Source organism: Rosa rugosa, chromosome 1, assembly GCF_958449725.1.
Source record: "Rosa rugosa chromosome 1, drRosRugo1.1, whole genome shotgun sequence".
NCBI classification, from domain to species: Eukaryota; Viridiplantae; Streptophyta; class Magnoliopsida; order Rosales; family Rosaceae; genus Rosa; species Rosa rugosa.
The window spans coordinates 6,431,983-6,454,486 of NC_084820.1; the positions used below are offsets into that span (position 1 = coordinate 6,431,983).

The 22,504-nt window shown below is 35.3% G+C and overlaps 1 protein-coding gene and 1 long non-coding RNA gene across 14 annotated transcripts; both read right to left on the bottom strand.

Moving 5' to 3' along the window:
• Positions 1 to 2,515: 2,515 nt before the first annotated feature.
• LOC133713179 (uncharacterized) lies at positions 2,516 to 12,365 on the bottom strand. Of its 4 annotated transcripts, none has more exons than XM_062139299.1 (17): positions 12,242 to 12,365; positions 11,979 to 12,142; positions 10,920 to 11,049; positions 9,460 to 9,584; positions 7,536 to 7,593; positions 7,219 to 7,271; positions 6,511 to 6,720; positions 5,932 to 6,014; positions 5,705 to 5,840; positions 4,974 to 5,467; positions 4,842 to 4,889; positions 4,522 to 4,696; positions 4,313 to 4,425; positions 4,128 to 4,224; positions 3,794 to 4,013; positions 3,415 to 3,568; positions 2,516 to 3,188 (listed from the first exon to the last, which is right to left on the bottom strand). In XM_062139299.1, exons 7-17 carry the CDS (start codon positions 6,713 to 6,715, stop codon positions 2,754 to 2,756), a joined length of 2,160 nt encoding a protein of 719 aa, XP_061995283.1. In that variant the 5' UTR covers positions 6,716 to 6,720; positions 7,219 to 7,271; positions 7,536 to 7,593; positions 9,460 to 9,584; positions 10,920 to 11,049; positions 11,979 to 12,142; positions 12,242 to 12,365; the 3' UTR covers positions 2,516 to 2,753. The 4 variants fall into 4 exon arrangements, with proteins under 4 accessions (XP_061995283.1, XP_061995295.1, XP_061995290.1 ...); XM_062139311.1 differs by lacking the exon at positions 6,511 to 6,720 and adding an exon at positions 7,864 to 8,027; XM_062139306.1 differs by lacking the exon at positions 6,511 to 6,720.
• A 1,131-nt stretch (positions 12,366 to 13,496) lies between these two features.
• On the bottom strand, positions 13,497 to 17,882 carry LOC133713201 (uncharacterized). Of its 10 annotated transcripts, none has more exons than XR_009847912.1 (12): positions 17,732 to 17,882; positions 17,181 to 17,379; positions 16,651 to 16,753; positions 16,386 to 16,496; positions 15,745 to 15,888; positions 15,134 to 15,249; positions 15,017 to 15,054; positions 14,763 to 14,805; positions 14,240 to 14,305; positions 14,029 to 14,152; positions 13,855 to 13,950; positions 13,497 to 13,746 (listed from the first exon to the last, which is right to left on the bottom strand). It is a non-coding gene; the product is annotated as an uncharacterized LOC133713201 (long non-coding RNA). The 10 variants fall into 10 exon arrangements; XR_009847905.1 differs by having other exon boundaries at positions 14,240 to 14,352; XR_009847916.1 differs by lacking the exon at positions 14,763 to 14,805 and having other exon boundaries at positions 15,745 to 15,882.
• Positions 17,883 to 22,504: the final 4,622 nt, after the last annotated feature.

Consider the following 22,504-nt stretch of genomic DNA (forward strand, 5'->3'; position numbering starts at 1 on the left):
TCCACTATGATTCTTTCTCTCCAATGTTCAATGATTAGAATCAAAATGATATAGAACCCACTATCCTCTGTGCCAGATGCATATCCTAAGATATGATTTCTATACATGCTACTTGTGCAAATTCCATAATTGGAATTTAGCTCATAAGTTTCAGATATCGAACGTTCTTGACAGAAACGAAGGTTGAAACCCATGTCAAATGAAATATTTTGCATGTTATGGCTGGTTTATCGAACAAGGCTGACAGGTCTGACTGGAGGAACTGTACAGAGAGCAAAGAAGAAACTAAGATGGTAAAAAGATTCAAGAGTAACTAATTTTTCTCAAACAAAGTAAACACCAAGAGCCTCGAACTAGTGACCCTAATGTGATTTCATATGTACTCTTTGAATTCGCTGTCTACTGGTGAGGTTTACCAACCTCCTTAGTATTCATATTCGTGTCAGTTTTGAGAACCAAAGCAAATGTTGCTTAATCTATGTCATTGTTTTGTCACTTTTAACAGTGCCGAGGGTAGATTTATGGCTGTAATATGGATAGCCACTAACCCCAGATGGTCTTTGTTTCAAAGATGAGGATGAGTCCCAGTAAGGTAAACCCAAATGCTGGTTTTTCAAATGTCTATTTTCTCTCTTTGAATATGTCTGCATTTGGCCTATGTAGTTTCCTGTCATCTTCACTCCACAGATGCTTCCATGTCTACATTATTCAATTTAGTTCCAATTTTGGTAGACAAGAAGCTTCTTTTTAAAGATTTCTTCCTTTGTCTATTTATGACAATTTAAAGAAAATATTTAAGAGCATCTCCAACCCATATGTCAATTAACATATGGAGATAAAACTTAGTTGTAGATGATAATGAAGTCACAGTCAAGATGGAAAATGACAGCTCTATCATTCTTGACTACAATTCAGAAACAGATAAAAGCATGTGATTTGCTTAGAATGCATCTTAAGCTTTCTAAAAAGAAAAAGGTGATAACACCTTATCATAAATGAATCTACTTTTATCGTCCGACCTCAATTATCAAGACACTCATAAAAGTATATATGAATTATAGAGTTCTTTTTTCTTCTATTGATTGTGTGTTTTTCAAATTTAAGCTTGAGTTATGCTCCCTATATAAGGAGCCTTAGGTTTAGTTTGTAAGACATCAGAAAATCGAGAGAGAAAACACCATCTTAAGAAGTAAGAGAGCCAAAGAAGTTGTGTGTTTTTTCCTTCCTGTAAGAGTCGTCCGTCTCCAAGTAAGTATTTATAATCATAATTATGTGTGGCGAATAATTAATAAAAACCAAGTAAGTAATTTTGAATTTGCTTTTCTATTTTTATTTGGTATAAAAATTTGTTTGACAAGACATCCCCCTTTAATATCCGGATACATAGAGGAGTCAGAGGAGTTTTTATGGAAATTATGGGTCAGACAGGTGAGAGTAGGGGTGCCACTTGGTTTGGTAATTACCAAACCGACCGAATACCAACCGATGTTTTAGGTTTGGTAAACCGACTTTTTGGTAACCGAGACCGATAAACCGAAATCGAAAATTACCGAAAAAGTTGGTTTGGTTTTGGTAAATACCGAATTTACCGATTATCTAAATATTAGCTTTATATACTGTGATTTTCAATACACATACATGTATGTTAAGAAATAAACATAAAAAATTTCATAATAGTATGAACATTACTACATATACTACATTAAAAGTATATGTATTTTAAGTAACCTAATCAAAGATGGTTAGATAACCTAGTTTTATTGAAAATGGCTAAAACTTGATGTCATATATACAAAAGAAAGCTATAATTAGTAGATGAATACAAAGTTTACGACTATAAAATTGAAGAACCTAGTTTTGTTCATTCTAATTTATATTACCAATAATTAATTGTTCTAAAGTTGGTAATACCGAAAACCGAAATATCGAATTTGGTAGATATAATTAAAAACCAAAATTTTGGTTGGTAATTTGTAGCTCAATTTTGAAACCGAAAGCTTTGGTCTTGATGTTGGTAATATCTATAACCGATTCGAACCGACCGAGTGACAGCCCTAGGTGAGACCCATAATTTGGGTAAATGAGAACACACACCTTTATTATTAAGGTCCACCGCTAGTGAGATAATTAATTACTTTAACGTTTTCGGTTATCAACTCTTGCTCTAGGAAATAGTGATAAGTGATGATTAATTAATTACTTACTTGATTTTTAGACAAAGACACTGCTTCAAAGCTGTAGGCAGCAAGAAACTAATGGAAGGTGGCTTCGACGAACACATAAACATATGTTATTTGCCATTTGTGAATAAGTTTGGTAAAACATCATGCAAAAATTAGATATTTGATTTTTCAAATAGTTCTCCAAGCACGAGTGGAAATAGAGCAAAATTATGTTAGAGAGGTCTCTTTTCATACCATCATCTTTCCCCCTTGTCCAATATATGATATTAGCTAGTACTAATAGGTTGTTTCATTCATGGATAGATCGTACCTTTTAAGATCAAACACTCATAATTTCAATGCATTCACTATTTAGATTTGTATTTGATTTTGGCTTTCCAAACTCTTCTTTAGGAGGGAGCCACTGTGTTATCTCAAGTTCTGAACAGATAATATCTTGTTAATGTATAACGAGCCTTGATCAGTGATACCACTTTCTAACAGCTCCTTACAACAAAGAAACATCATTTCAGCAATGATAAAAAAACTAATAATAAAGAGAAAAGGATAACTAATGAATGCTGCAAACTGTCAATGATCAGCTTCTTGGTCTTTAATATGTGACTTCAAGCCTAGGGCAGCAGAAAAGGCCCTTCTCATTTCCCTCATAGGGTCCCCAACAACTCCAGACTTCAGACGCCAAGCAACATGCTCATCAGGCCGAACTAGGATGGCTCCTTTATCAGTCATTTGACAGATGTCCCACCATGACGAAGCATTTGATGACTTTTTAACTTCCATAACGTCCATGTAATTGTCCTGCGGTTTCAATGATACCTTACTTCCTACCTCCACTCCTTTAGCACTACCAGCAGGCCACAACACGCACACCCTTGCAGAAACTTTGAATTCCTCAGCCACCTTCAATGCAGCATGAGCAAGATGGTAGGATGGCTCTATCGGTGCTATAATAAGGAGAAACTCAATTTTGTCTCCAGATATAAGATCCAGTGTAGAAATAGTTGCCTGCAAAGGTATGCCACTAAGCAGTTTCAAACTTCTCCATAAAAGAAAGCTGCTTCAAGTAATTACTTGCAGAATAAATAAAACAATGCTTCGTGGTTTATGGAGCCACAAGAACCCATATAGATCAATATAACAAAAGAAAAATAGTGGGCAATACCAGCTAGAACATCCCCAAATCGCCAGACATTTATCTTGTGCATGTTTAGATGTAAAAATTGCAACATACCTCACTCGATGAATTTGACAATATCCTCACATTCATGTGAGGAAGCCTTGAACCTGGATCTGCAATAGGAACATAGTCCCTCCGGCGACCGGTAGGTCCATCTGGACCACCCAGTGCACCATTATGGTCAGGAACAAGTGCACCTTCTAGGTACCTAAATTTGACAGCCTTGAGTTAGACAGATACAAAAATCTGCTTGATGAGTTCATGATTTAATTCATCCAATTGGTAAGTGAAAGTGAGATTTCATTTAGTTCCAGAATCGGTGTGTTCATAAATCTAAAAACTAGATCCAGAATAAACGATACTTCATATTAATCTCAAGTCAAGCTACAAAGCTCAAGGGAGGGTGGCCTAGGAATTGAATGATGTGTGATACCTGAAACCAAGATCTTCTGCCGGGAACTGGAGCTGGAGACTCTTTCCTTCTTCAAATATGCGTCTCAGATTAGCAAGCCTTAAAGCTCCAACTGGGTTGTTTTCATTCAAAAGAGTTTCTGATAACTGTGCACGACCTAAGATGAAAATTCCATCCAAAATGGCGCTCTGTAGTCCAGATGGTAAAATGGAACCAACCCCCCTATTTATTACTCGATGTACTGCAAACCAATAAAAAGTAATGTAATAGCTGTTTCTGCTGCATCATTTTAACATGAGCATTGTCTCTACCAAATAGGAAAACACATCCAAAAGTTTATAATAGATTAATTTACCCGAGTTTGCAATAGTTGGATCAAGACCAAGCGCACCAGGAACAGCCATGGCTGCTTTGAAGTTCTGAATACTAAGAGTTGTATTGAAAATGGCAATCTGACACCAACATGTGATATCAATCGCAAGATCCGTGATAATTTCGTAATAGAATTATGAGTAAAGGTGAAGAAGATAAAGCCAGTACCGGCCTACGTTCTGTTTCATAAGTATTAAGTATTGAAGGTGGTGCAATACCCTTTACTACAGAAGCTATCTTCCAGGCAAGGTTATGAGAATCCTGAATTCCAGTATTCATACCTGTATAGATCACAAGACAAACAAAAAACTATTTGCATCACAAACAGCAGGAGAGTTTCCTACATTTCTGCATCACAAAAAAAGAGAACCACTAACCAAATCCACCAGCAGGGGGGAATCGATGAGCAGCATCACCAGCAAGAATTACACGGTTTTGACTACTTAGAAACTTCTCGGCAACTTCAGCATGCATTACCCAAGGTTTTATGTCAATCACATTTATGTCTCCAAGCTCTTGACCTACCAATTTGAAGATCATCCTCTCACATGTCTACAACAAGTTAAACCCTTTGAAGTGAGTAATCGCTCCCAATGAAGCATATTAAGGCGTTAAACATTAAGAATGCCTTAGACTTAGTAGGAACAGTCACGCAAGCATAGCAATTTCCATTTAACTCACAGCTACTACAATATACCTTGGGACTGAAATCTTCAAGGTTTTGCTGGGGTGGATAAAATGGCATCTGCAAGATGACAAGAGAAAAATCAATATAACTTTACATTTTATCACCAGAAGGATCTCCAGAACATCTTTAAAGCTCCTATACCTGCAATACAAATTCCCCTTGCTTGAGATCATGTGCAACAAGGACCCCTATAGCTTCAGTATTGAAGATAAAAAACAGCATGCCAGGTCTCTCACTGTGCAAGTAATTTCCAAGGTCTCTGCTCAAGAAATGGACACTCACAAGCTTCTGCAAGTCCTTTTCACCTCTCATATCTATACCAGCCAGCTTACGTACAGTACTTCCAGCACCGTCAGTACCTACAACCATATTGCATCTGATATTCCTCTCCATATGTTTCCCATCCTTGAGAAAAGATGCAGTCACGGAAACAATATCATCACTGGCATTGATGGAAACACACTCATAGCCCATCAATATTTGCCTTGCCTCAAGGGGTTCATGGTCAAGGCCTTTCAACCCGTCAGGGGTATAATACTTGAAGCTGAGATTTTCAAGTTGCTTAAGTAGTAATGTATTCAGTTTGTACTGAGAGAAGTGTGCAACAGAGACTGGGCTGACAACTTGCTCAAAATCTGGTGATAATGTGAAACCAAAATGAAGCTGATCAGATATGCCAAATTCTTCGGTATATTCACACACTAAATGCTCTAATTATAAGAATGTAGAAAACTTGAACACTTAGGCATTGCCATGACTAAATTGTATAAAATTAATTCTAATAGCCCGAAGTCTAATCTGACTGTAATGAGTAAGACTTAAAAGCTGGGTTCTATGAAGAGAACATGGAAAAGTAAAGAGTTCATTTGCACCTTGAGGTTGCATATGGTCTACTGAGCCAAGAATGGAACCAGAAAGCGAAGTGCAATATATAAACTTTCTCCACAAATCTACTGGTGGTTGAGACCTCTGGATCTCCTCTGCCAGGCCATCCAATTTGCGAAATATCTACAATAATATACATGTTATAAACGAAGCCTGAAATCCCTTCAAATAACTCTTTTAAATCATATCTTCCAAATGAAAAAGAAAAATCAACCTCCATCGACCGATTGTTAATGAAGTGTGCCTGTGGATGTCTGGAGAAACTTGTACTTTTCTCCAAAACTGCGCATTTGACCCCTGCAAAGAATATGATCCATAATATATCTCAAGAATTTATCCCAACTCCACCACATGAACAACAAACAGTTACAATCAAATAGGATATTAAATAACATTAGAGTTCAACCTAGAATCAAGTAAACAAGAGGTCCATTTTATGAAAGGCAATTTCTTGCCGAAACAATAAAAAAAGTCAAAAACTTTCTACTAGAAAATTCAGAATTAAAGACTATAGCACATACATAAGAAACCTCAGCTCAAACATCACACAGTCAAAGACACATCTAGTAATGGCAATCATGAATTCCAATCACAAAGAGTACTACAACCACACTAAAACACCAACTCACTACCCTCATTGACAGTTTGATTACACTAAACTTTCTGACAAAGAAAACAAAACAAAAACAATACACCATTACAAAGTTTGTATCTTTGAAGCTGAAAAATAAAAGTATAAGCAATATAAGCAAGGATTGAGATATTAAAGAGTTGGGTTAGAACAAGAACATACCTAGCTTTGTTAGGAGTATAGAAAGAACGAGACCCACAGGTCCTGCACCCACTATCAAAACCGGAAGCACAGAATTGTCGCCATTGCTGAAAAGCTTAGAGTGTGATAGGGCTCTTGTAGGGATGTAGGCAGATGGGTATGGTTGGATTCTGGCATTCAGTTTGTACATGCCGCTAAACCTCTTGAACAACCGTGAAAACGCCATAGAACCTAGAAACTGACACGAAGTTTAGAGCATGGCCACGAAACAGGAACAAAGAAAAGAAGTAAGTAAAGTGGTAGTTGCGATTGAGAGGAGCAATAGTTGGTTGGGCTTGGCGGCAAGGACGGTTTAGTAAGTGGACCAAATATATAGAGGACAAGGTTAGTTGGCTCTAAAGTCTTTGGGGCCTAGCCTAGTAATAGCTACATCATTTTGTAAAGGCATATTGTAATCCTCAAAAACAAAAACACAAAAAAGACATACTCTAAAGTTATCCTATCCTACCCATTCAAACCATAAAACCCAGAAGACAAAATCTTAAAAATATGGAAACTTATATCAGCATATATAAACAACTACAAAAAGATATCTTAGCAAACAACTGCAAGATTCCCATGAGCAAAATACAGAAGTGATCAGTTTCTTTAGTATCTTAGCACTATCATCAATGTTTCCCCAAAAGCACAGAAAGTATAGAACAAAATCTCACACGTTGTTGAACACACCTTTTGTCTCGATTATCCAAATCACACACAAAGCAAAGTAGAAACTACCTCCACTGCAATTGGACAGAAAAAGAATGAATCAGAAGCAATTGGACATAAAAGTCCTTATACGTTAACGACAATGAATCCTTTATCTAGACTAAGAGAACAGAAGGGGTCTGACCCCCATTGCATTCTGTATACATCTAATTCTTAATTATACAATACCCTAAACATTGGTTGAGACACTTTATACAGAGAAAGACAATACAATGTAATTGATCAAGATACTTGAGGTATATATACATATGAAGGAAATAAAAATGTAGATCATTTACCTTTGCAGCTATTAGACATATATTAAAAGATCAGACTTCTACTCCCTCACACAATGACCTGCAAACAAAAATGGAAGAAAAGAACTTAACTGTCAGCCAAGTATGCAAATGGAAAACCTACATGAGTACAGAATCACAACTGAACTCAGATTTTTCTGATATCTAACTACCAAAAGATCATATGTGCATTTCCAAAAAACAATGACAGAGGTCAGAGTCTATAAACAATCATTTTTTCTTTTTTTATCATACTAAAGGAAGTCCCATAACCTATATCCCAAAACCTCAAAAAGCATCAGTATAGCAATCAATCGCTATAAACAATCACCTCTTCTCCTTGCACACCCCTTTCCAACACAACCATTAAACCTCAAATTCCCTCAAGCAAGCCAAAACAAACCCAGAATCAGATCCCTCTTCCGCTTCTTTCTAAAGCTAGATCGATCACTCCTTTTTTCCTTTCACAGTCTCTCTCTCCCTTTCTCTCTCTCTCTACACCAAAACAAATAGAAGGTCTCAGAAGCAGCAATCGGGAAAAGTGCATCCTGCAATCTAAATTGAAACAAAAACAAAGGGCAAAACCGCCAATTCAAAATGAACAGCGTCGAGGAACAGTGAATGAACAGTGCTAGGAACAGTCATTCGGCTTTAGATGTATGCAAAATAATAATATAATTACACTTTTATAATTTATTCTTATTGAGCTACCTATACTATTATTAAAAGAAAAAGATTTGCTAGCTAAAATTAAAAAATTTGACCAAAATGACTCTAGAACATTAAAAAATTTTGAGAACTAATTAAATTATGACATTTACAAAATATATTTTTATTAAAAAATAAACAAAAAAATAACTCTAAACCCACTTTTCTCTCATTATCCTTTGTCTGCAATTACTGTTTTCTTTTTTATTTTTTGAAGAAGAAAAAATATATGCACATGCAAAGCATGTGTCGAGAAATACTAATCTATACTATTATTAGGAGAAGAGGCTTTGTTAGCCAAAAATGAAAATTTTGACAGATTTAACCATGAAATATTAAAAAACTTTGAGAAGAAATTAAATCTCAAGAATAAATAGGACAATTATAAAATAGATTTTTATTAAGAAAATTAAAAAGAAATGATTTCACAACCCCCACTTTTCTCTCCCACTATTCTCTCTGCAATAACTACCAGTGAATCTATTTCTTCTGCAATAACTACCCACTTTTTTTTTTAAGTGAAATTTTTTCGTACGCATGCAGAGCATGTGATTACAGACTAGTATATTATAAAATAAGCGTTTATATATCTTTTAAGTATTTATATATATTATTTTTATTTTTATATGCATATAAATTCATTAAAAATTAAAAATATAAAAACCTCCTAGGCTTTTGGGCACTACTCCCCTATCCACCGCCCGACTAGCATCTAACGATTTTTAGAACCTTAGAGCAGTAATATGATCTAACAAAACAAAACAAGTTTCTCATCTTGATTTGGTCGTCACCATCATTCAAAATCGGCTCATCTTCGATCTGGTCCAGGAGCTGACTTTCCTTCTAGTCGGATTATTGATTAAGGTAACTATTAATGAAGCAAAAGCTTTTGTATATAAATTGAATGAAAAAGCTTTGGTATTTCGGTTAATCAAGCCATCTTCAAATTTCCCCTGTTTATTTTTGAGTCCCTACAACAATCTTATTTAGTTTCACATTCTCATGGCTCTCGACTTTTTTCACTTGCAATTCAACAGCAAGGGCCCTTCTCAGGAATATAGAGAAGCAAATGTGAGAATATGCTAATTGGTTTGTCTGTTTCACCTCAGTTTTACCAATTGCTGAACCTATCAAACTAGTAGTAATATGATGTGCAACATAATTGGTATATGATAGGAAGAGTAGTGGTGATTCATTGAAATAAAATTAAATTGCTGACCTGTATCCAATTTTTATGTGTGGTGGTACGTTGGCAATCTCTTATTTAGTGGGAACTAGTGCTTAAACCCGCGCGATGCTGCAGGGACTTTTTTTTTTTTCTCTCTCTCTCTCTCTCATGAAAGCCTGTAAAAGAGAAGACAGAGGACAGAGAAGGCTATAGATCCGATATACTCCAAGAAAAAAACTGCAAACTCAAAAGTTAAAATAAGACAGGTTACAAATAAATCACATACATACACATAGCATATATGTGTTTCCAATCAGCAAAAGAAAGTATAACATTCAGTTTGGAGCATAAAGTTTATGCACTCCACTGGTACAATGAGATCTCTTAAAGTTTAAACAATCTTGATTACTTTCGTATTCATTGTTTCACCCAAAAGCAATCAGCCATTTATTTTTATTTTTTTTTGTTCTGAAATTGAGTCGGGTGATGTCAGATATTACATATCATTTTAATGATACTCCTGCATTACTTTCGTATTTATTTTTTCACCCAAAAGCAATCAACCATTTAATTTTTTTTTTTTTTTTTGTTCTGAAATTGAGTCGTCGGATTTTTAAGTAATATATGTCAGATATTATATATCATTTTAATGATACTCCAGCAGACTAAGCTATGTTGAAGCTACTGTATTTCCAAGAATGCCTTCATACTATGGACAAAGGATAATAAATCAGTCCATATACAATAGGCATTGTATAAAATCACTATTTCCCACCTAGAAACTTGATCAGAGGTATCTTCAGCTATAGGTTTATATAAAATGATTTGTATATTGAACATGTATCTTTGCGACACAGATAAATACTCAACATAATGTTAAGGATAATCAAAATGTTAGAACTCTTTCTCAGACTTGCATATACAAACCGAAACATTTATCCTAAAGATTTGTTTAACAGATGAGAGAGAAGTTTTTTTTTTTTTTTTCATAATTAGAAGCTGTAGGAATCACAACAAACCTAATTCCTGGATATCCACTTTATCAAGAACAAATTTATGAATCCCATATCAATATAACCTTCGACTCAATCTTTGGACGTTATTATCTCCATCAATCCAGCATGTGAGAGTTCAAACAGAAGATTAAGAGACTATCAAAGTATCAATCATGTGAGAGTTCAAACAGAAGATTAAGAGACTATCAAAGTATCAATCATCAGTACAAACATAAATCTTGAGTTTTCATGTCATTGAAGTCAAATTTTGAAGACTACAGCTGTACTACCTGAGGCTGTTGCGAATATTTTCACTCATCCAATACCCCAAGTCCCACAGGAAAGAAAAAAAATAAAAAGACTCTTGAAGCTTAAAATTGTAAATCCAACTATATTTTTATATTTAATCACGAAAGAGGTAATTGTATTACCTAAAAATTAACACAGTGTGTGAAGGAAGCACAAATATATAGAATTTACAGAATGAGGTCTCACAAACAGGGACATTCAACTGACCTGAATTTAGATAAATTGAAAATCCTGACAACTGATGAGAAGATTACAATTTGTATTCCCTTTGAATAAGAAGCGGCTCAGATTGTTGGAATATTGTTTAGCCTGCCTTCATATTCTTCACGGGAATAAACTGCAAGCAGAACATCATGCAAATAAACATATTAATATATAGGGAAACTAACCCAGAAGCAAAAAACATGATAGAAACCCCCCCCCCCCCCCAATAAAAATAAAAACAAATGCCACAAAATTGCATGCAATCCGACAATAAACATAAATGTATAATTTAAACTAACCATATTGCATAACTAATCTCATTTGAACTAAGAAGCAGCAACAATATTTATTCAAATACCTGAAATTGAACAGACACATAAACAATTAATTAACCAACCCCGAACGCAAGCCATAAGCCAATTACAGAAAACGCATAGCAAGTGGAAGAGGTCTTGGTCAGTTCTATCTTGAATCTGAGCTCTGATGAACTTTCAACAGACGATGAACAGATTAGTGTTTAAAGAAGATGCTCTGCAATGCTGGTGAAGGATTACATAATGATAGTGGAGGCCACGTTAGGTGATATATACACCGCAGCTAAAGTGCTAAACTCTACACCTAGAAAGAGTTTGTTACGTGTAAGGAAACTGTTTTTTCCTCTCCTTAGGGGGCAACTATGCAAAAGTCAGAGCAAAAGGCAGGAGCAAACAGAACTAACTCTTAGGTAAATGATAATTCCTTATCATTTCCTTCTATTCTCCCAAAATTCAATCACTCCATCAAACAGTTACGAAAACCAAAGCACCAAAATTTCGAAATTTGAGAAAGTAAAACTGAGCCCTAAATTACGATACTTTAGCTATTGAGCAATTAAGTAAGCATTTCTAACAATTCTTCCCGCAATTTGCATGAAACAAATAAAAATTAAACACGATCCCAATTTCGTAATCGGTAAAAATGTAAACTTGGCTCGGATTTTGCAATCCCAAATCAAATGAGTTATTGGGTTTATAATTGGGAGGGATTGAATTAAAATTCATGGTGTGCCCTAAATCTAAATACCTGAGACGGATGAAGCCCTGAAGCTTGTGGAATCTTGTTCGTCTGATTCTGTTTTCTGCAAAGCCCAATCCAGTTGCAAAGTGTCTGTGACTAATAAGAAGCCAAAATGGTGCTAAAGCACAAAGTTGGAAGCTTGGAAAATCGATTCTAGAGTATCCCAAGACCTGAAAGAAATTGTGAATTAAACCACAAATCCCCTTTAATCATCGATCAGGAAAAACTGATAAAAAGCACGAATCCAAAAACAATTACCCAGACATTACCCATAGACATCTTCGTCCTCCCCTTCCCGGCCCCTTGTTCTTCCTCCCTCTCTCTCTCTCTCTCTCCCCAACTCAAGCAAAGAAGCAGAATCGCAAGTCGAGAAAAAGACTCGGACTAAAACAAAAACCATGCGCATTAGAATTTAGAAGGGTGCAGAAGAATGGCAAACTTGTAATTGAGGCAGACAGAAAGGGCAAAAGCGCCATTTCATTTTTTGCACAGCTATGAACAGTAAACCGAGCTTTAGATCTATGTAATAGAAAACCCGGCCGCGCGATGCTGCGGCACAAAAAAGTTGCAATGTTCTCTTATCCAAACTGTAGGATAGAATTCAGAATAAAAAAATCCTCACAAATTACCCAAAAAAAAAAAAAAATACTTGCCGGATAGAATTATCTTATGATACATAAACAGCTACATAGTTAATTTTTGGAGTTAATACACACTATCAAAGTCGAAGGCCCTAAAAGGAAATTTGCAGCTTAGCTTCATACTGCATTATTTGATTCCCAGAAAGAGAAAGGAAAATGAAAATGAAACCCAGATAGGACCCCAAATGGAATAAAGATAGGACTCAATTTAAATACTTTTGTAACCGTAATCAAATGATTTCTTTATTTGGTAGGTGATGAGGATCATTGTCTGATACACTTTTAGACGGTTTAAATTTCCTCTAAGATTCTTAATCACAGAATTGTTCATTGTTGTGATTAAGAAAGAAAAGCGAGATTGCAGGAGACGAATGTTCAGACTCTTGCTATCTATACAGTCAAACTGAATTGCAGGTGACTTCGTTAATGCCTAATTCTCCACTCCTTAACAAAATGGTAACAAAGACCGCAAACACCCTCTTTCAAAAGAAAAATATCTAGGTTTTATTTCGTGCTTGCAAATACACTAATTTTAATTGGTTCTGTAAAAACTCATGTGCAGACAATTGCAGGGGCAGTTAGAGACTGGTTCTATGACCGAACTCCATTCCAAAAGATAAACTGTCCTTACTCTTGCAATCCTACTTGCCATGCTCCGAACACCGAAAGCGTGCAAACATGTAACCCCTATAATAACAATTTGAAACCTCAGAAAATCATTTACAATTACCACCTAAATCCGTCCCTTTTTTTTTTCTCAAGAAAAAAACAATGATTACACGGCAATAATATAGAATATAATGGTGAAGAAACTAAGCAGTTTTGTCTGCTATTAGTTTAATTAGCCTAATTTAAATACTATGAAACTTTGTCATTCATAGAATTAACTAGAAACGTTGCCCGCGCTTTGCTGCAGGATTGATTTGATCATTGATTGTTTTTGTCGAACTTTACAATTTAGGTAAGGTGATCTTATAACAGTACATATCAGAATATTTATATTGTTTTTGTCAGATACATGAATTTTTTGGCTGCATGATTAAAACACGTTACACGAATTTCTCCACCATAATCATTAACTTGAAATCAAACCTAATGAGAAGATAATGTTGATCCAGATTGTTGTTGAGGTCCTGCAAGGTGAAATAGTTGATCATCAAATTCTAGATACTGATATTTGAAAAATTTTGTTGAATGTATGTAATTAAGAGAAAAATATGTATAGGATATATTATACTCACACTGATAGTCCATAGAAAGCCACTTGCATGAAGTGTATTGAAGTTGTAGTTATCTGAAACTGTGTCAAATGCTGTTGCTTGAGACTCTGCAGAATACTGCGATGATTTCTATGAGATATGGCTATTGTTTCAGTGATGAAGGTCAAAAGGGAAGAGAAGATGGTTGATGATTACCTTTTATGGATAGATTGAACATTGGAAAGAGCTCTGATCCTCGAGATTGAATAGAATCTTAATTCCTCAAGTGTAGAATTCCTCTTTCAGTTGGTGATCCATAAACCTCTACGTCAGTACCATTCTGAAAAGAGTACCAACAGAAAATTACTACCACATCAACCCTTGATTTACCATTTAACTATCTGCTAAACAGTTTTTAAGGATGTACCTGTATCTCAGCTGTAGACACTGCGATTTGTTTGTGCAATGCTTTCAATAATTAAGGACCATAGCACTGGAGGCAATCATGACTTATTGTCAGAAGGATATATTTTCTTCCCACTAACAGCATAAATAATTATTCACAAATCAGCACCACACAAAAAATTATCTACAGGCATGCAAGCACACTTGTTTTATTTGCAATATCTAGAATACTATTAGTACTTTTTATTCAAATAGATCACTATCAGTACTTCTATTTAGAGCTATTAATTGATCAGAGATGCACAGATTGATTTTAATCAATCAAAAAACAAAGAGAAGTTAAACGATCTACCTCCTGGTTCAAAGTTTTGTTCCAGTCCAGGAGATTATAACAGTAATTCACTTAGTTCAAAGTTTAATTCCATTAGGCTCCGTTAAGTATTCTTAAATCCCAATGAACTGATATCTACTTTGCATTTAAGATTCTACTGAGGCTCTGAAAGTATAAACATGAGATGTATAAAAATAAAATCAAGCAGACGTACTAAGATCTTATGTGCCATCATTTAGGTCATGGAATAGGCAAGACTGTCATAAAGAACAGAGAAATAAGAAGTATATAAAGATGAATATACGATGAAATCATGTGGTTTCTGATATGTATTTTGTATTAACTAAAAACTGATACATTACAGAAACCAAAACCTGTGTCTTGGTTTATGCGTTTACAGAAATATTGTCAAGTAGATACTACTGCAATAAGAAAGAGTGATTATTTGGTTGTATAAATCGAACATACCTTTCTATTCTCTGCCTCTTCTTATGATAACTTGGAACCTGTTGCAGAATTCAAACTAAGTAGGTACTTGTAACAATGAGATCAGTGAGATTTGTTCCAAATATGAAAGTGGAGTACCTTCCAGCTGCTGCATTTGTTCTTGTACCATAAGATGGAAGGGGTTTAAGCACAGGCCACTCATTCAGGTCCCAAAACCCAGTTGATTGGTTGAGTTGATATGAGCAAGCAAAGCACTGGTAAATATAAGCAAATCTATCAAACATATCATAAGAGACCAAAATTCAAATTTACCAAATTACTGTTCAAGTCTATACTAATTCTTCTCGGAATACCTTTACAATAAAATCTATATGATAGTGCGACAATCTTTCATGTGCTGATATCAAGGCTACTTTGAGTTCATGCATAATGTTCAGTTTAGCCATATATGAACAGTAACATTCTGTTACATCATTTCGGATCTAAAGTCTTAGAACTGATTTTCATGAGGATTAATTCATTCTCACATCCTACCGACACACATAACCACTTTATCACAGAAAATTAAAACATTGCCTCTCAAAACATATTCTTTTCCTATATATGCACCTCATCTCATAAAAACAATTACAAAAGCATTGATCTGAGTCATTGTATAATCCAAAAAATTTTGATCTCATAAACTTTGGAAAAGAGGCTGAAAATAATATGATCAAAATTTAGCAGATTTTATTTTTACTTAATCTTACCCTTCTTGACATTGTAAAGCTGACTGTGGTTGTTTCCATCCAGGTGCTCCATTACCTGTTGATGCAATCTAGGAGCAGAAATGTCTATGATGCTTAATAGAACCGAACTCCATCGAACTGGTGATGCATGCCTTAGATCTTTCCCTAGAAGAATAGAAAAAGCAAATCATTTAGACCCATTTCTAATGAAATACCAAAATCAATGAGGGAGTATAGAGGGATTATGTCAGCCATTAATCGACTCATATAAAAAAGCAATGCTTCCAAATATCATGAGGTATGTCCAAACAGAACAAAAACTTGGATAGTAACATGCTATGCATGATCTTATAAGATTTCATTATTTTACAAATAACAAATGAGATAGATAGTAAAGCAAAGCTGATTGAGAATACACAGTTCAAAAGACTTGCATGCAGTTTCTTGTTTTGGACCATAACATACCAATCAAACCAAACTAAATCAAATAAAATGATTCTTTTTTTATTATTTCAATTTTATTTCAAAAGTGTCTACGTATAAACCATGTTTGTAATGAATGGATTGAATAGCTACTTTGTGTCAAGTATGCTGTGATCTTCTTACAGGTTTGTGAGTCATTATACCCAGAAAGATAAGTTATCAATTGAGTATCATGGTACCTCTGGCGGTAAGTACATCCAGGTATGGTGCTCCAAGTAAAAGACTGAACCACCGATAGCTCCAGCTAGATACAACTTGAGCAAAAATCAAGACCCAAAAATTCTTCCAATCTGATATATACACAAAAACCAGAGAATTATGATTGAAATTTGTTGAAAATTGATTTTAACTCTCAACCTTTATTTACACATTCCATACCATACTTTGATCAAATAATCCATTGTACTATCAAAAGTTGCTTAACATGCATTCTCTTCCATTTACCTTGATTGACAGATTCAAGCTTCTCCTTTTTTTCAGACCTTGCAGACCAATTTTTTACAACAGATAAATCAATTGCAGCAACAATGATAGTAGCAGGTGAAACCTGCATACAAAACCAATTACAGTTTAACATTAAAAACACAGATCAAAACCATAAATCCCTTAAAAATATATATATAATATAAAAAAAAAATTTAAACAAACAGAATCAAATCCAAACAAAACCCAAATTCATACAAATTACAAATTATGAACACAACTCCAAAAATCCATAGCAACCTACAATCACAGCTTAAGAATATAATCAACACAACTCCAAAAATACTAAAAAATCCCGTGGTTTTCAATCTTATCAAGCAAAGCTACGTAATTTATAAAAGGGCTTCACAAAAATAGATGCTTCAACCAGAAAACCGAGGTGAGCATCTCTTAAATTGGAATTTCATCCCTACCATTTTACTCAATTGAAAACTCTAATAGGGGCAATTTACAATTACAATAGAGAAATTGAGAGAGGAGAATTAAGGAACCTTGAAAGTAGAAGCAATCTATGTCTACATGCATGAACAATGACTCTGGAATCGGATGTTTCAGGCCACAACTCAAATACCAAAAGCTGCAGCTCTCCTGCTTTTCTCAACGCACCTCCACCTCAAGGTTGAGCCAATAACCCAGAATCGCCTTCCTTCTCCTTGTTGATGACAAACCCAATACGACAACCCTAAACCCCTGCATCACCAGAACCCCAAATCAGAATTCTTTCAAAAAAAACCACAAATTCTTTCATTCTCCGTTTTTCTTGATTATTTCTCTTATCAGAGAACACAAAAACACACACACAGAGAACATGCAGAACCTATTCTCTGTAATTCTCTCCCTCTCTCACTCTATCAACAATAGAAACACAAAGCTCAGCCAAGGACGAAAAGAGAGAAAAGATCGTGTCTGTCAGCTTGAGAAAACAGATTACGTGAAACCCAGAAACTTAACTCATCACCAAAACCCAATCTTTCAACCCGAATCGTATTTAACGAACTGTAAATCCAAAGAAAACCCAACAAAGAAATCCTTCACTATCTACCTCTTTGTGGAGTGAAGTAGCAAAGACACGATAGCACCAGCACCCAGGTGTCGAAGGAAGAGACAGCACGCACTGAGCGGCACCCCCAGGTGTCGAAGCAAGAAAGTAAGAAACAGAACGGAGGGGCAAAATCGTCTTTCATCCATAACCGGCTCGGCTCGAGCCGTCACTGTTCATAAGCCGATGAACAGTGCGATGAGAATTAGTATATAGTAAATTCTTATACATTTTTGCTTCCAGCTATGCATTCTAATAGCTTAATTCGGATTGCATAGCGATCAAAAAGCTTACATAGCAGACAATATGACAATCAGAATAGCTTTTATTTTGTTTAATGATTGAAAACCTTCAAACTTTGAACTGTTTACAACTTCCGATCCAAGATTTTTGTGGTTTAAAAAAAAAAAAAAAAAAGCAAAATAACACTGAAATTGTTTGGAACAAACTAATCTAATTGTCCAAAAATTTGATGCCAATCAAGAACATTAGATAACAGACACCAGAATGACTTTCATTTGATTTAATAATTAAAAAGGTTCCAACTTTCAATTGTTAGCACAGTATAAAACTATTAGTAGGTAGATGCTAGGCTACCAATTAACTAAAAGGGTTAATGCTTATACACCCCAAATTCCTGAGAATACTTCTCATACACTCCGGTGTCTTATTTTTCTTCCTCTTTACACATCTTTTTCTCCTTTCCATTCCTACCAACCCATCTTATCAAAACCCCTACCAGTAGTACCCTTTCTTTGTTGTCCTTGTCAGTCTGGTTTCTTTGCTGTCTATTTTTAGTTGTTTAAAAATTTTGTTGAAACGTGGTGGGCCCATCAGAGTTTTATTCGTTCAAATATATATACAGATGTTGCAATCATCCTCTATTTCAAAGGTAAACAGTACACTTTACTATTCAGAATTTCGATCGTTGACAGACTTGAGTTGAATGCTATCTGTAAAAATACTAGCAAAGAGTTGGAAAAGGAAAGAGAAAACTTGAGAAAATTGAAAGATTATAGAGAAAATCTTAATAGAGCAACTCCCAACTACTGAGATATCATCTATAGACTTCAAACTAGAATCTATAAATTAGAACAAGATATTGATAATCTCTTATATGTTCTGGAAGAGGAACAAAAACCTCTTGATTATTTGAGCATTGGTTAGATCCGCAAAACAGTGGTATCAAAGCTTGTAAAGAGCTCAGCAGGGGAATCCCCAATGGGGACAATGTCTGATTTAATAATAGAGAGACTGAATTCTCTATTAAAATCTTCTGATGAAAAATATCAGAACCTGCAGAAAGAAATATCTAGATATCAAGAGCATCTAGAAAAAATTCCTGTTATAATCCACCAATTAGAAAAATTGGAAAACAAACTGGATTATATCAAAGAACTTCCAAAAACGGAAGAAGAAAAACTAACAAGTGTTAGTAGAAAAATCAATGAACAGCAAAAAACGCTGGATTCTATGAAAAATATACTGAAGGACAAGAAAGTGCCTACAGTAAAGACAAAGAAAGCTAATGGATTCAAACCATTAGAAAGACCAGAAAAGAATCCTGTTCCAAACATGATTTTTCTGGATCCCTCAACTAGTTCTACTAGTATTCGGGATGAAAAGCCGAAAGAAACTCGAGATGTCAAAATGATGAGTATCTTCGGGAAAAAGAAAGGAGTACAACTCCTAAATGCTGAAGAGTTTGAATACAACGAAATCGAGCATAAGGTAAAAAACGCCTCAATTCCAAAGCTAGATTTCAAACAAATCTACAAAAGGGGAACATTTGACCTGATGGACAGCCATCATTTCAAATTATTGGAATTTAAAACCCCCTCCACAACAGGAGAAACAGATTTACTACTGATCACTCCTGCTGAAGTTGCAAGAGCAAAAGCAAAAAATTATCAATTTATGCATATTAGAGCAGTCCAAATAGGCATAAAACTTCTTGCCCGAGAAGGCATAAACTGTTCATTCTATGTGTCTTACAAGACAATAGACTAACAGATTTTCAAGCTAGTCTACTGGGAACCCTTGAAGCATCCTTATGCAATCAAGTGGCTTATTTCAACTGCTTCCCAAATTTCTCAACCAGCTTGAAAGATGCAGCCCACTGTCTAAGACTGAGAGTCAAGACAGATGGCATATCTATGAAAAATGATATGCAAGAATTGGCTATAGTATACAGAATATACTATAAACTGATGAGTACCACAGTAGAACCAAAGACAAGGATATCAAACATCCCTGGTCTTACTACTGGATTCCTCACCAGTCAGAAGAACCATTCTCAACAGATTCACAAGGTTACTTGGAATGAAGTAACTTTTCCTATTGAATGGAAATTATCTGGTCCGAAGCTACCAGCAGAAAGTGCAAAAGCTAAAATTTATGAAAGTAGAAAGACTGGAGAAATCAGTCTAAATTTTGACAATCACAGAAAAAGTGATGTCTGTCCTGAGAACATCAGGATAAACAAAAAACTTCTTAGAAGAAGTTACAGCACTAGAGAAGCTAGTGTAAGCGGTACAAAAAACTCTGAAGAACCATCAGAGTCCATCACTGAAGAAGAACTAGAAGCTGATCTAAACAGACCAGTTAATATGTTTAGAGCACAAAAGCTCTATGATCTCTATGAAGAAGCAGAATTTTGCGAAAATCCTGAAAGATTAGAAAAACTAATCGAAGAAATGAAAATTTTCAAACCAGGAAAGGAAAGAAAACTCCTTCCCTACCAAGATGTTGAAATGGAAGAAGGAGAAAGCTCCAAAACTTTCATCACTAGAGAAAAGGGAAAAGTGAAACTCCCTATACATAAAGCCCCTACGGGCAGAAATGGAGAAAGAAATTCTCAAAGATTTGTCCCAGAGGACAAGATACCCAGAGTACCGATTTCTAATTATGGTATCTGACTCGATCTAGACAAAGCTCTAGACAAGAGAAAAACTCTTGACCAATGGGTAGACAGCCTGATGATGGCCTCTGCTCTTACCCTTGGAAAATTTGAAGCTCCTGATCTTCAGATGTACTTTGAAACTACTCTTACCGGAGTAGCAAAAAAGTATTACTTCTATTTCAAAGAAACCGCCAGAGGAAAATAATGGCTGGAAGAAATTAAAACTTCGAAATCTCCGTATGATTTTGCAGCACCCTTGTACGATCAGTTCTGTAGAGATCTCTCAAATTTGAGTGAAAAGGCTAAAGAAACGGCCAAATCAAATATCTATGCTCTCAAAATCTGTGACATGAGATATTTTGAAGAATACTTGAATGAATTTCAAGAATATTACTGTACGATTGGCGAACTAGAAAATACTGATCTAGTCAACCTGTTGCACAAGAAACTTTCTGAACCATGGAGGACAGCTGTGACAGAAAGCATAGCTGAAAAACCAATTGAAAGATTTTCAGTTGGAGGAATTGCCGACAGAATCAGGCAATTACTGAAAGAACAATGTAAAGCCAATCTTAGAGCTAAGATGGCCAAGAAACAACTCGAAGGAGTTGAAAATTTCTATTATGGAATACTTGATATGCCAACCAACTGGGGCTGTCATGAATCTAAATTCCACAGAAAGAAAAAAGAAAAATATTACTCTAAAAAATTCAGAAAGAGTAATAGAAAGAAAGATTGGAAATTCAAGAAGAGTTCCAATGTCAAGAAACAACAGGATGAAGATCCTAAAAAGAAATTCTTCAAGAAAAAGAAGAATAGTCATCAGCATAAACAACCAAGCAAGAAAGCTTGCAGATGTTGGTTATGTAAAGCTGAAGGGCACTATGCCAATGAATGCCCAGAAAAGGGTAAAAGATCTACTAAAGCTCTTTTTGAAGAATATGAGCAGATAGTATAAACAGCAAGCATGAAAGGCTACGAAATAGCCTATTCTGATGATGAAGAAGACGACAGGTCAGTTTACTCTGCCTGGTCTGAAGAAGAAGAATCATCTGAGTCTGAGACAGATTCTGAAGTAGAATACTTCGAATCCAGACAGATGAATGTTTTAAGAATCAAAAACTGGGAAGAAAGTAAGACAGAATCATTAATGTCTTCTTATCAGGTGAACCCTGGTACATTCGTTTGTGACTACTGCCTATGTCACGAAAAGGATGGTCTCCTTATGTTTTGTGAGGAGTCAAAAAAGACTTATTACAAAGAATGCTTCATAGCTGAAGAAAGAAGAAAAACCAAGAATGGCCTTGTCAGCCAATTGGTTGAACAAGAATATGAAGAATATTTCTCTGAACAAAAAGAGAAAAAGGTAGAAGCCTTGTTCCAAGAAATCATGGAACCATCTTCCTCAAAAATAAAGGAAGAAATCATCGATGAAGAAAAAATCGAGGAAAACATTGAACTGGTTGAACCACCAGAAATTGTTCCAAAAGAATGTAAACCGTTCATTCCAAAGGAACAAGCTCAAGAAAATGAGCTTCAACAATCGAAGGTCGTCTCTACTAGTAGATACAGCAACTACATAGAGATTAGACTAAAATTCCCTGATCATAAAAAATATCATCTACATGCCTTTGTAGATAATGGATCAGGATTTACTGTTGCAAAGAGATTTGCAATTCCAGAAGAACTCTGGAAAGAAGAAAAGAAAAGAACAGCTACTGGTGTCACATTTGACGGAAGTCATCTCACCATGAATAAAGTAGCAAAAAATGTTCATATCACCATTGGTGGAGGAACATTTATCATCCATAATGTCTGGCAGTCTGAAGGCCAAGGCTCAGATTTCTTGTTGGCAAATGTCTTTATTCTCCAAC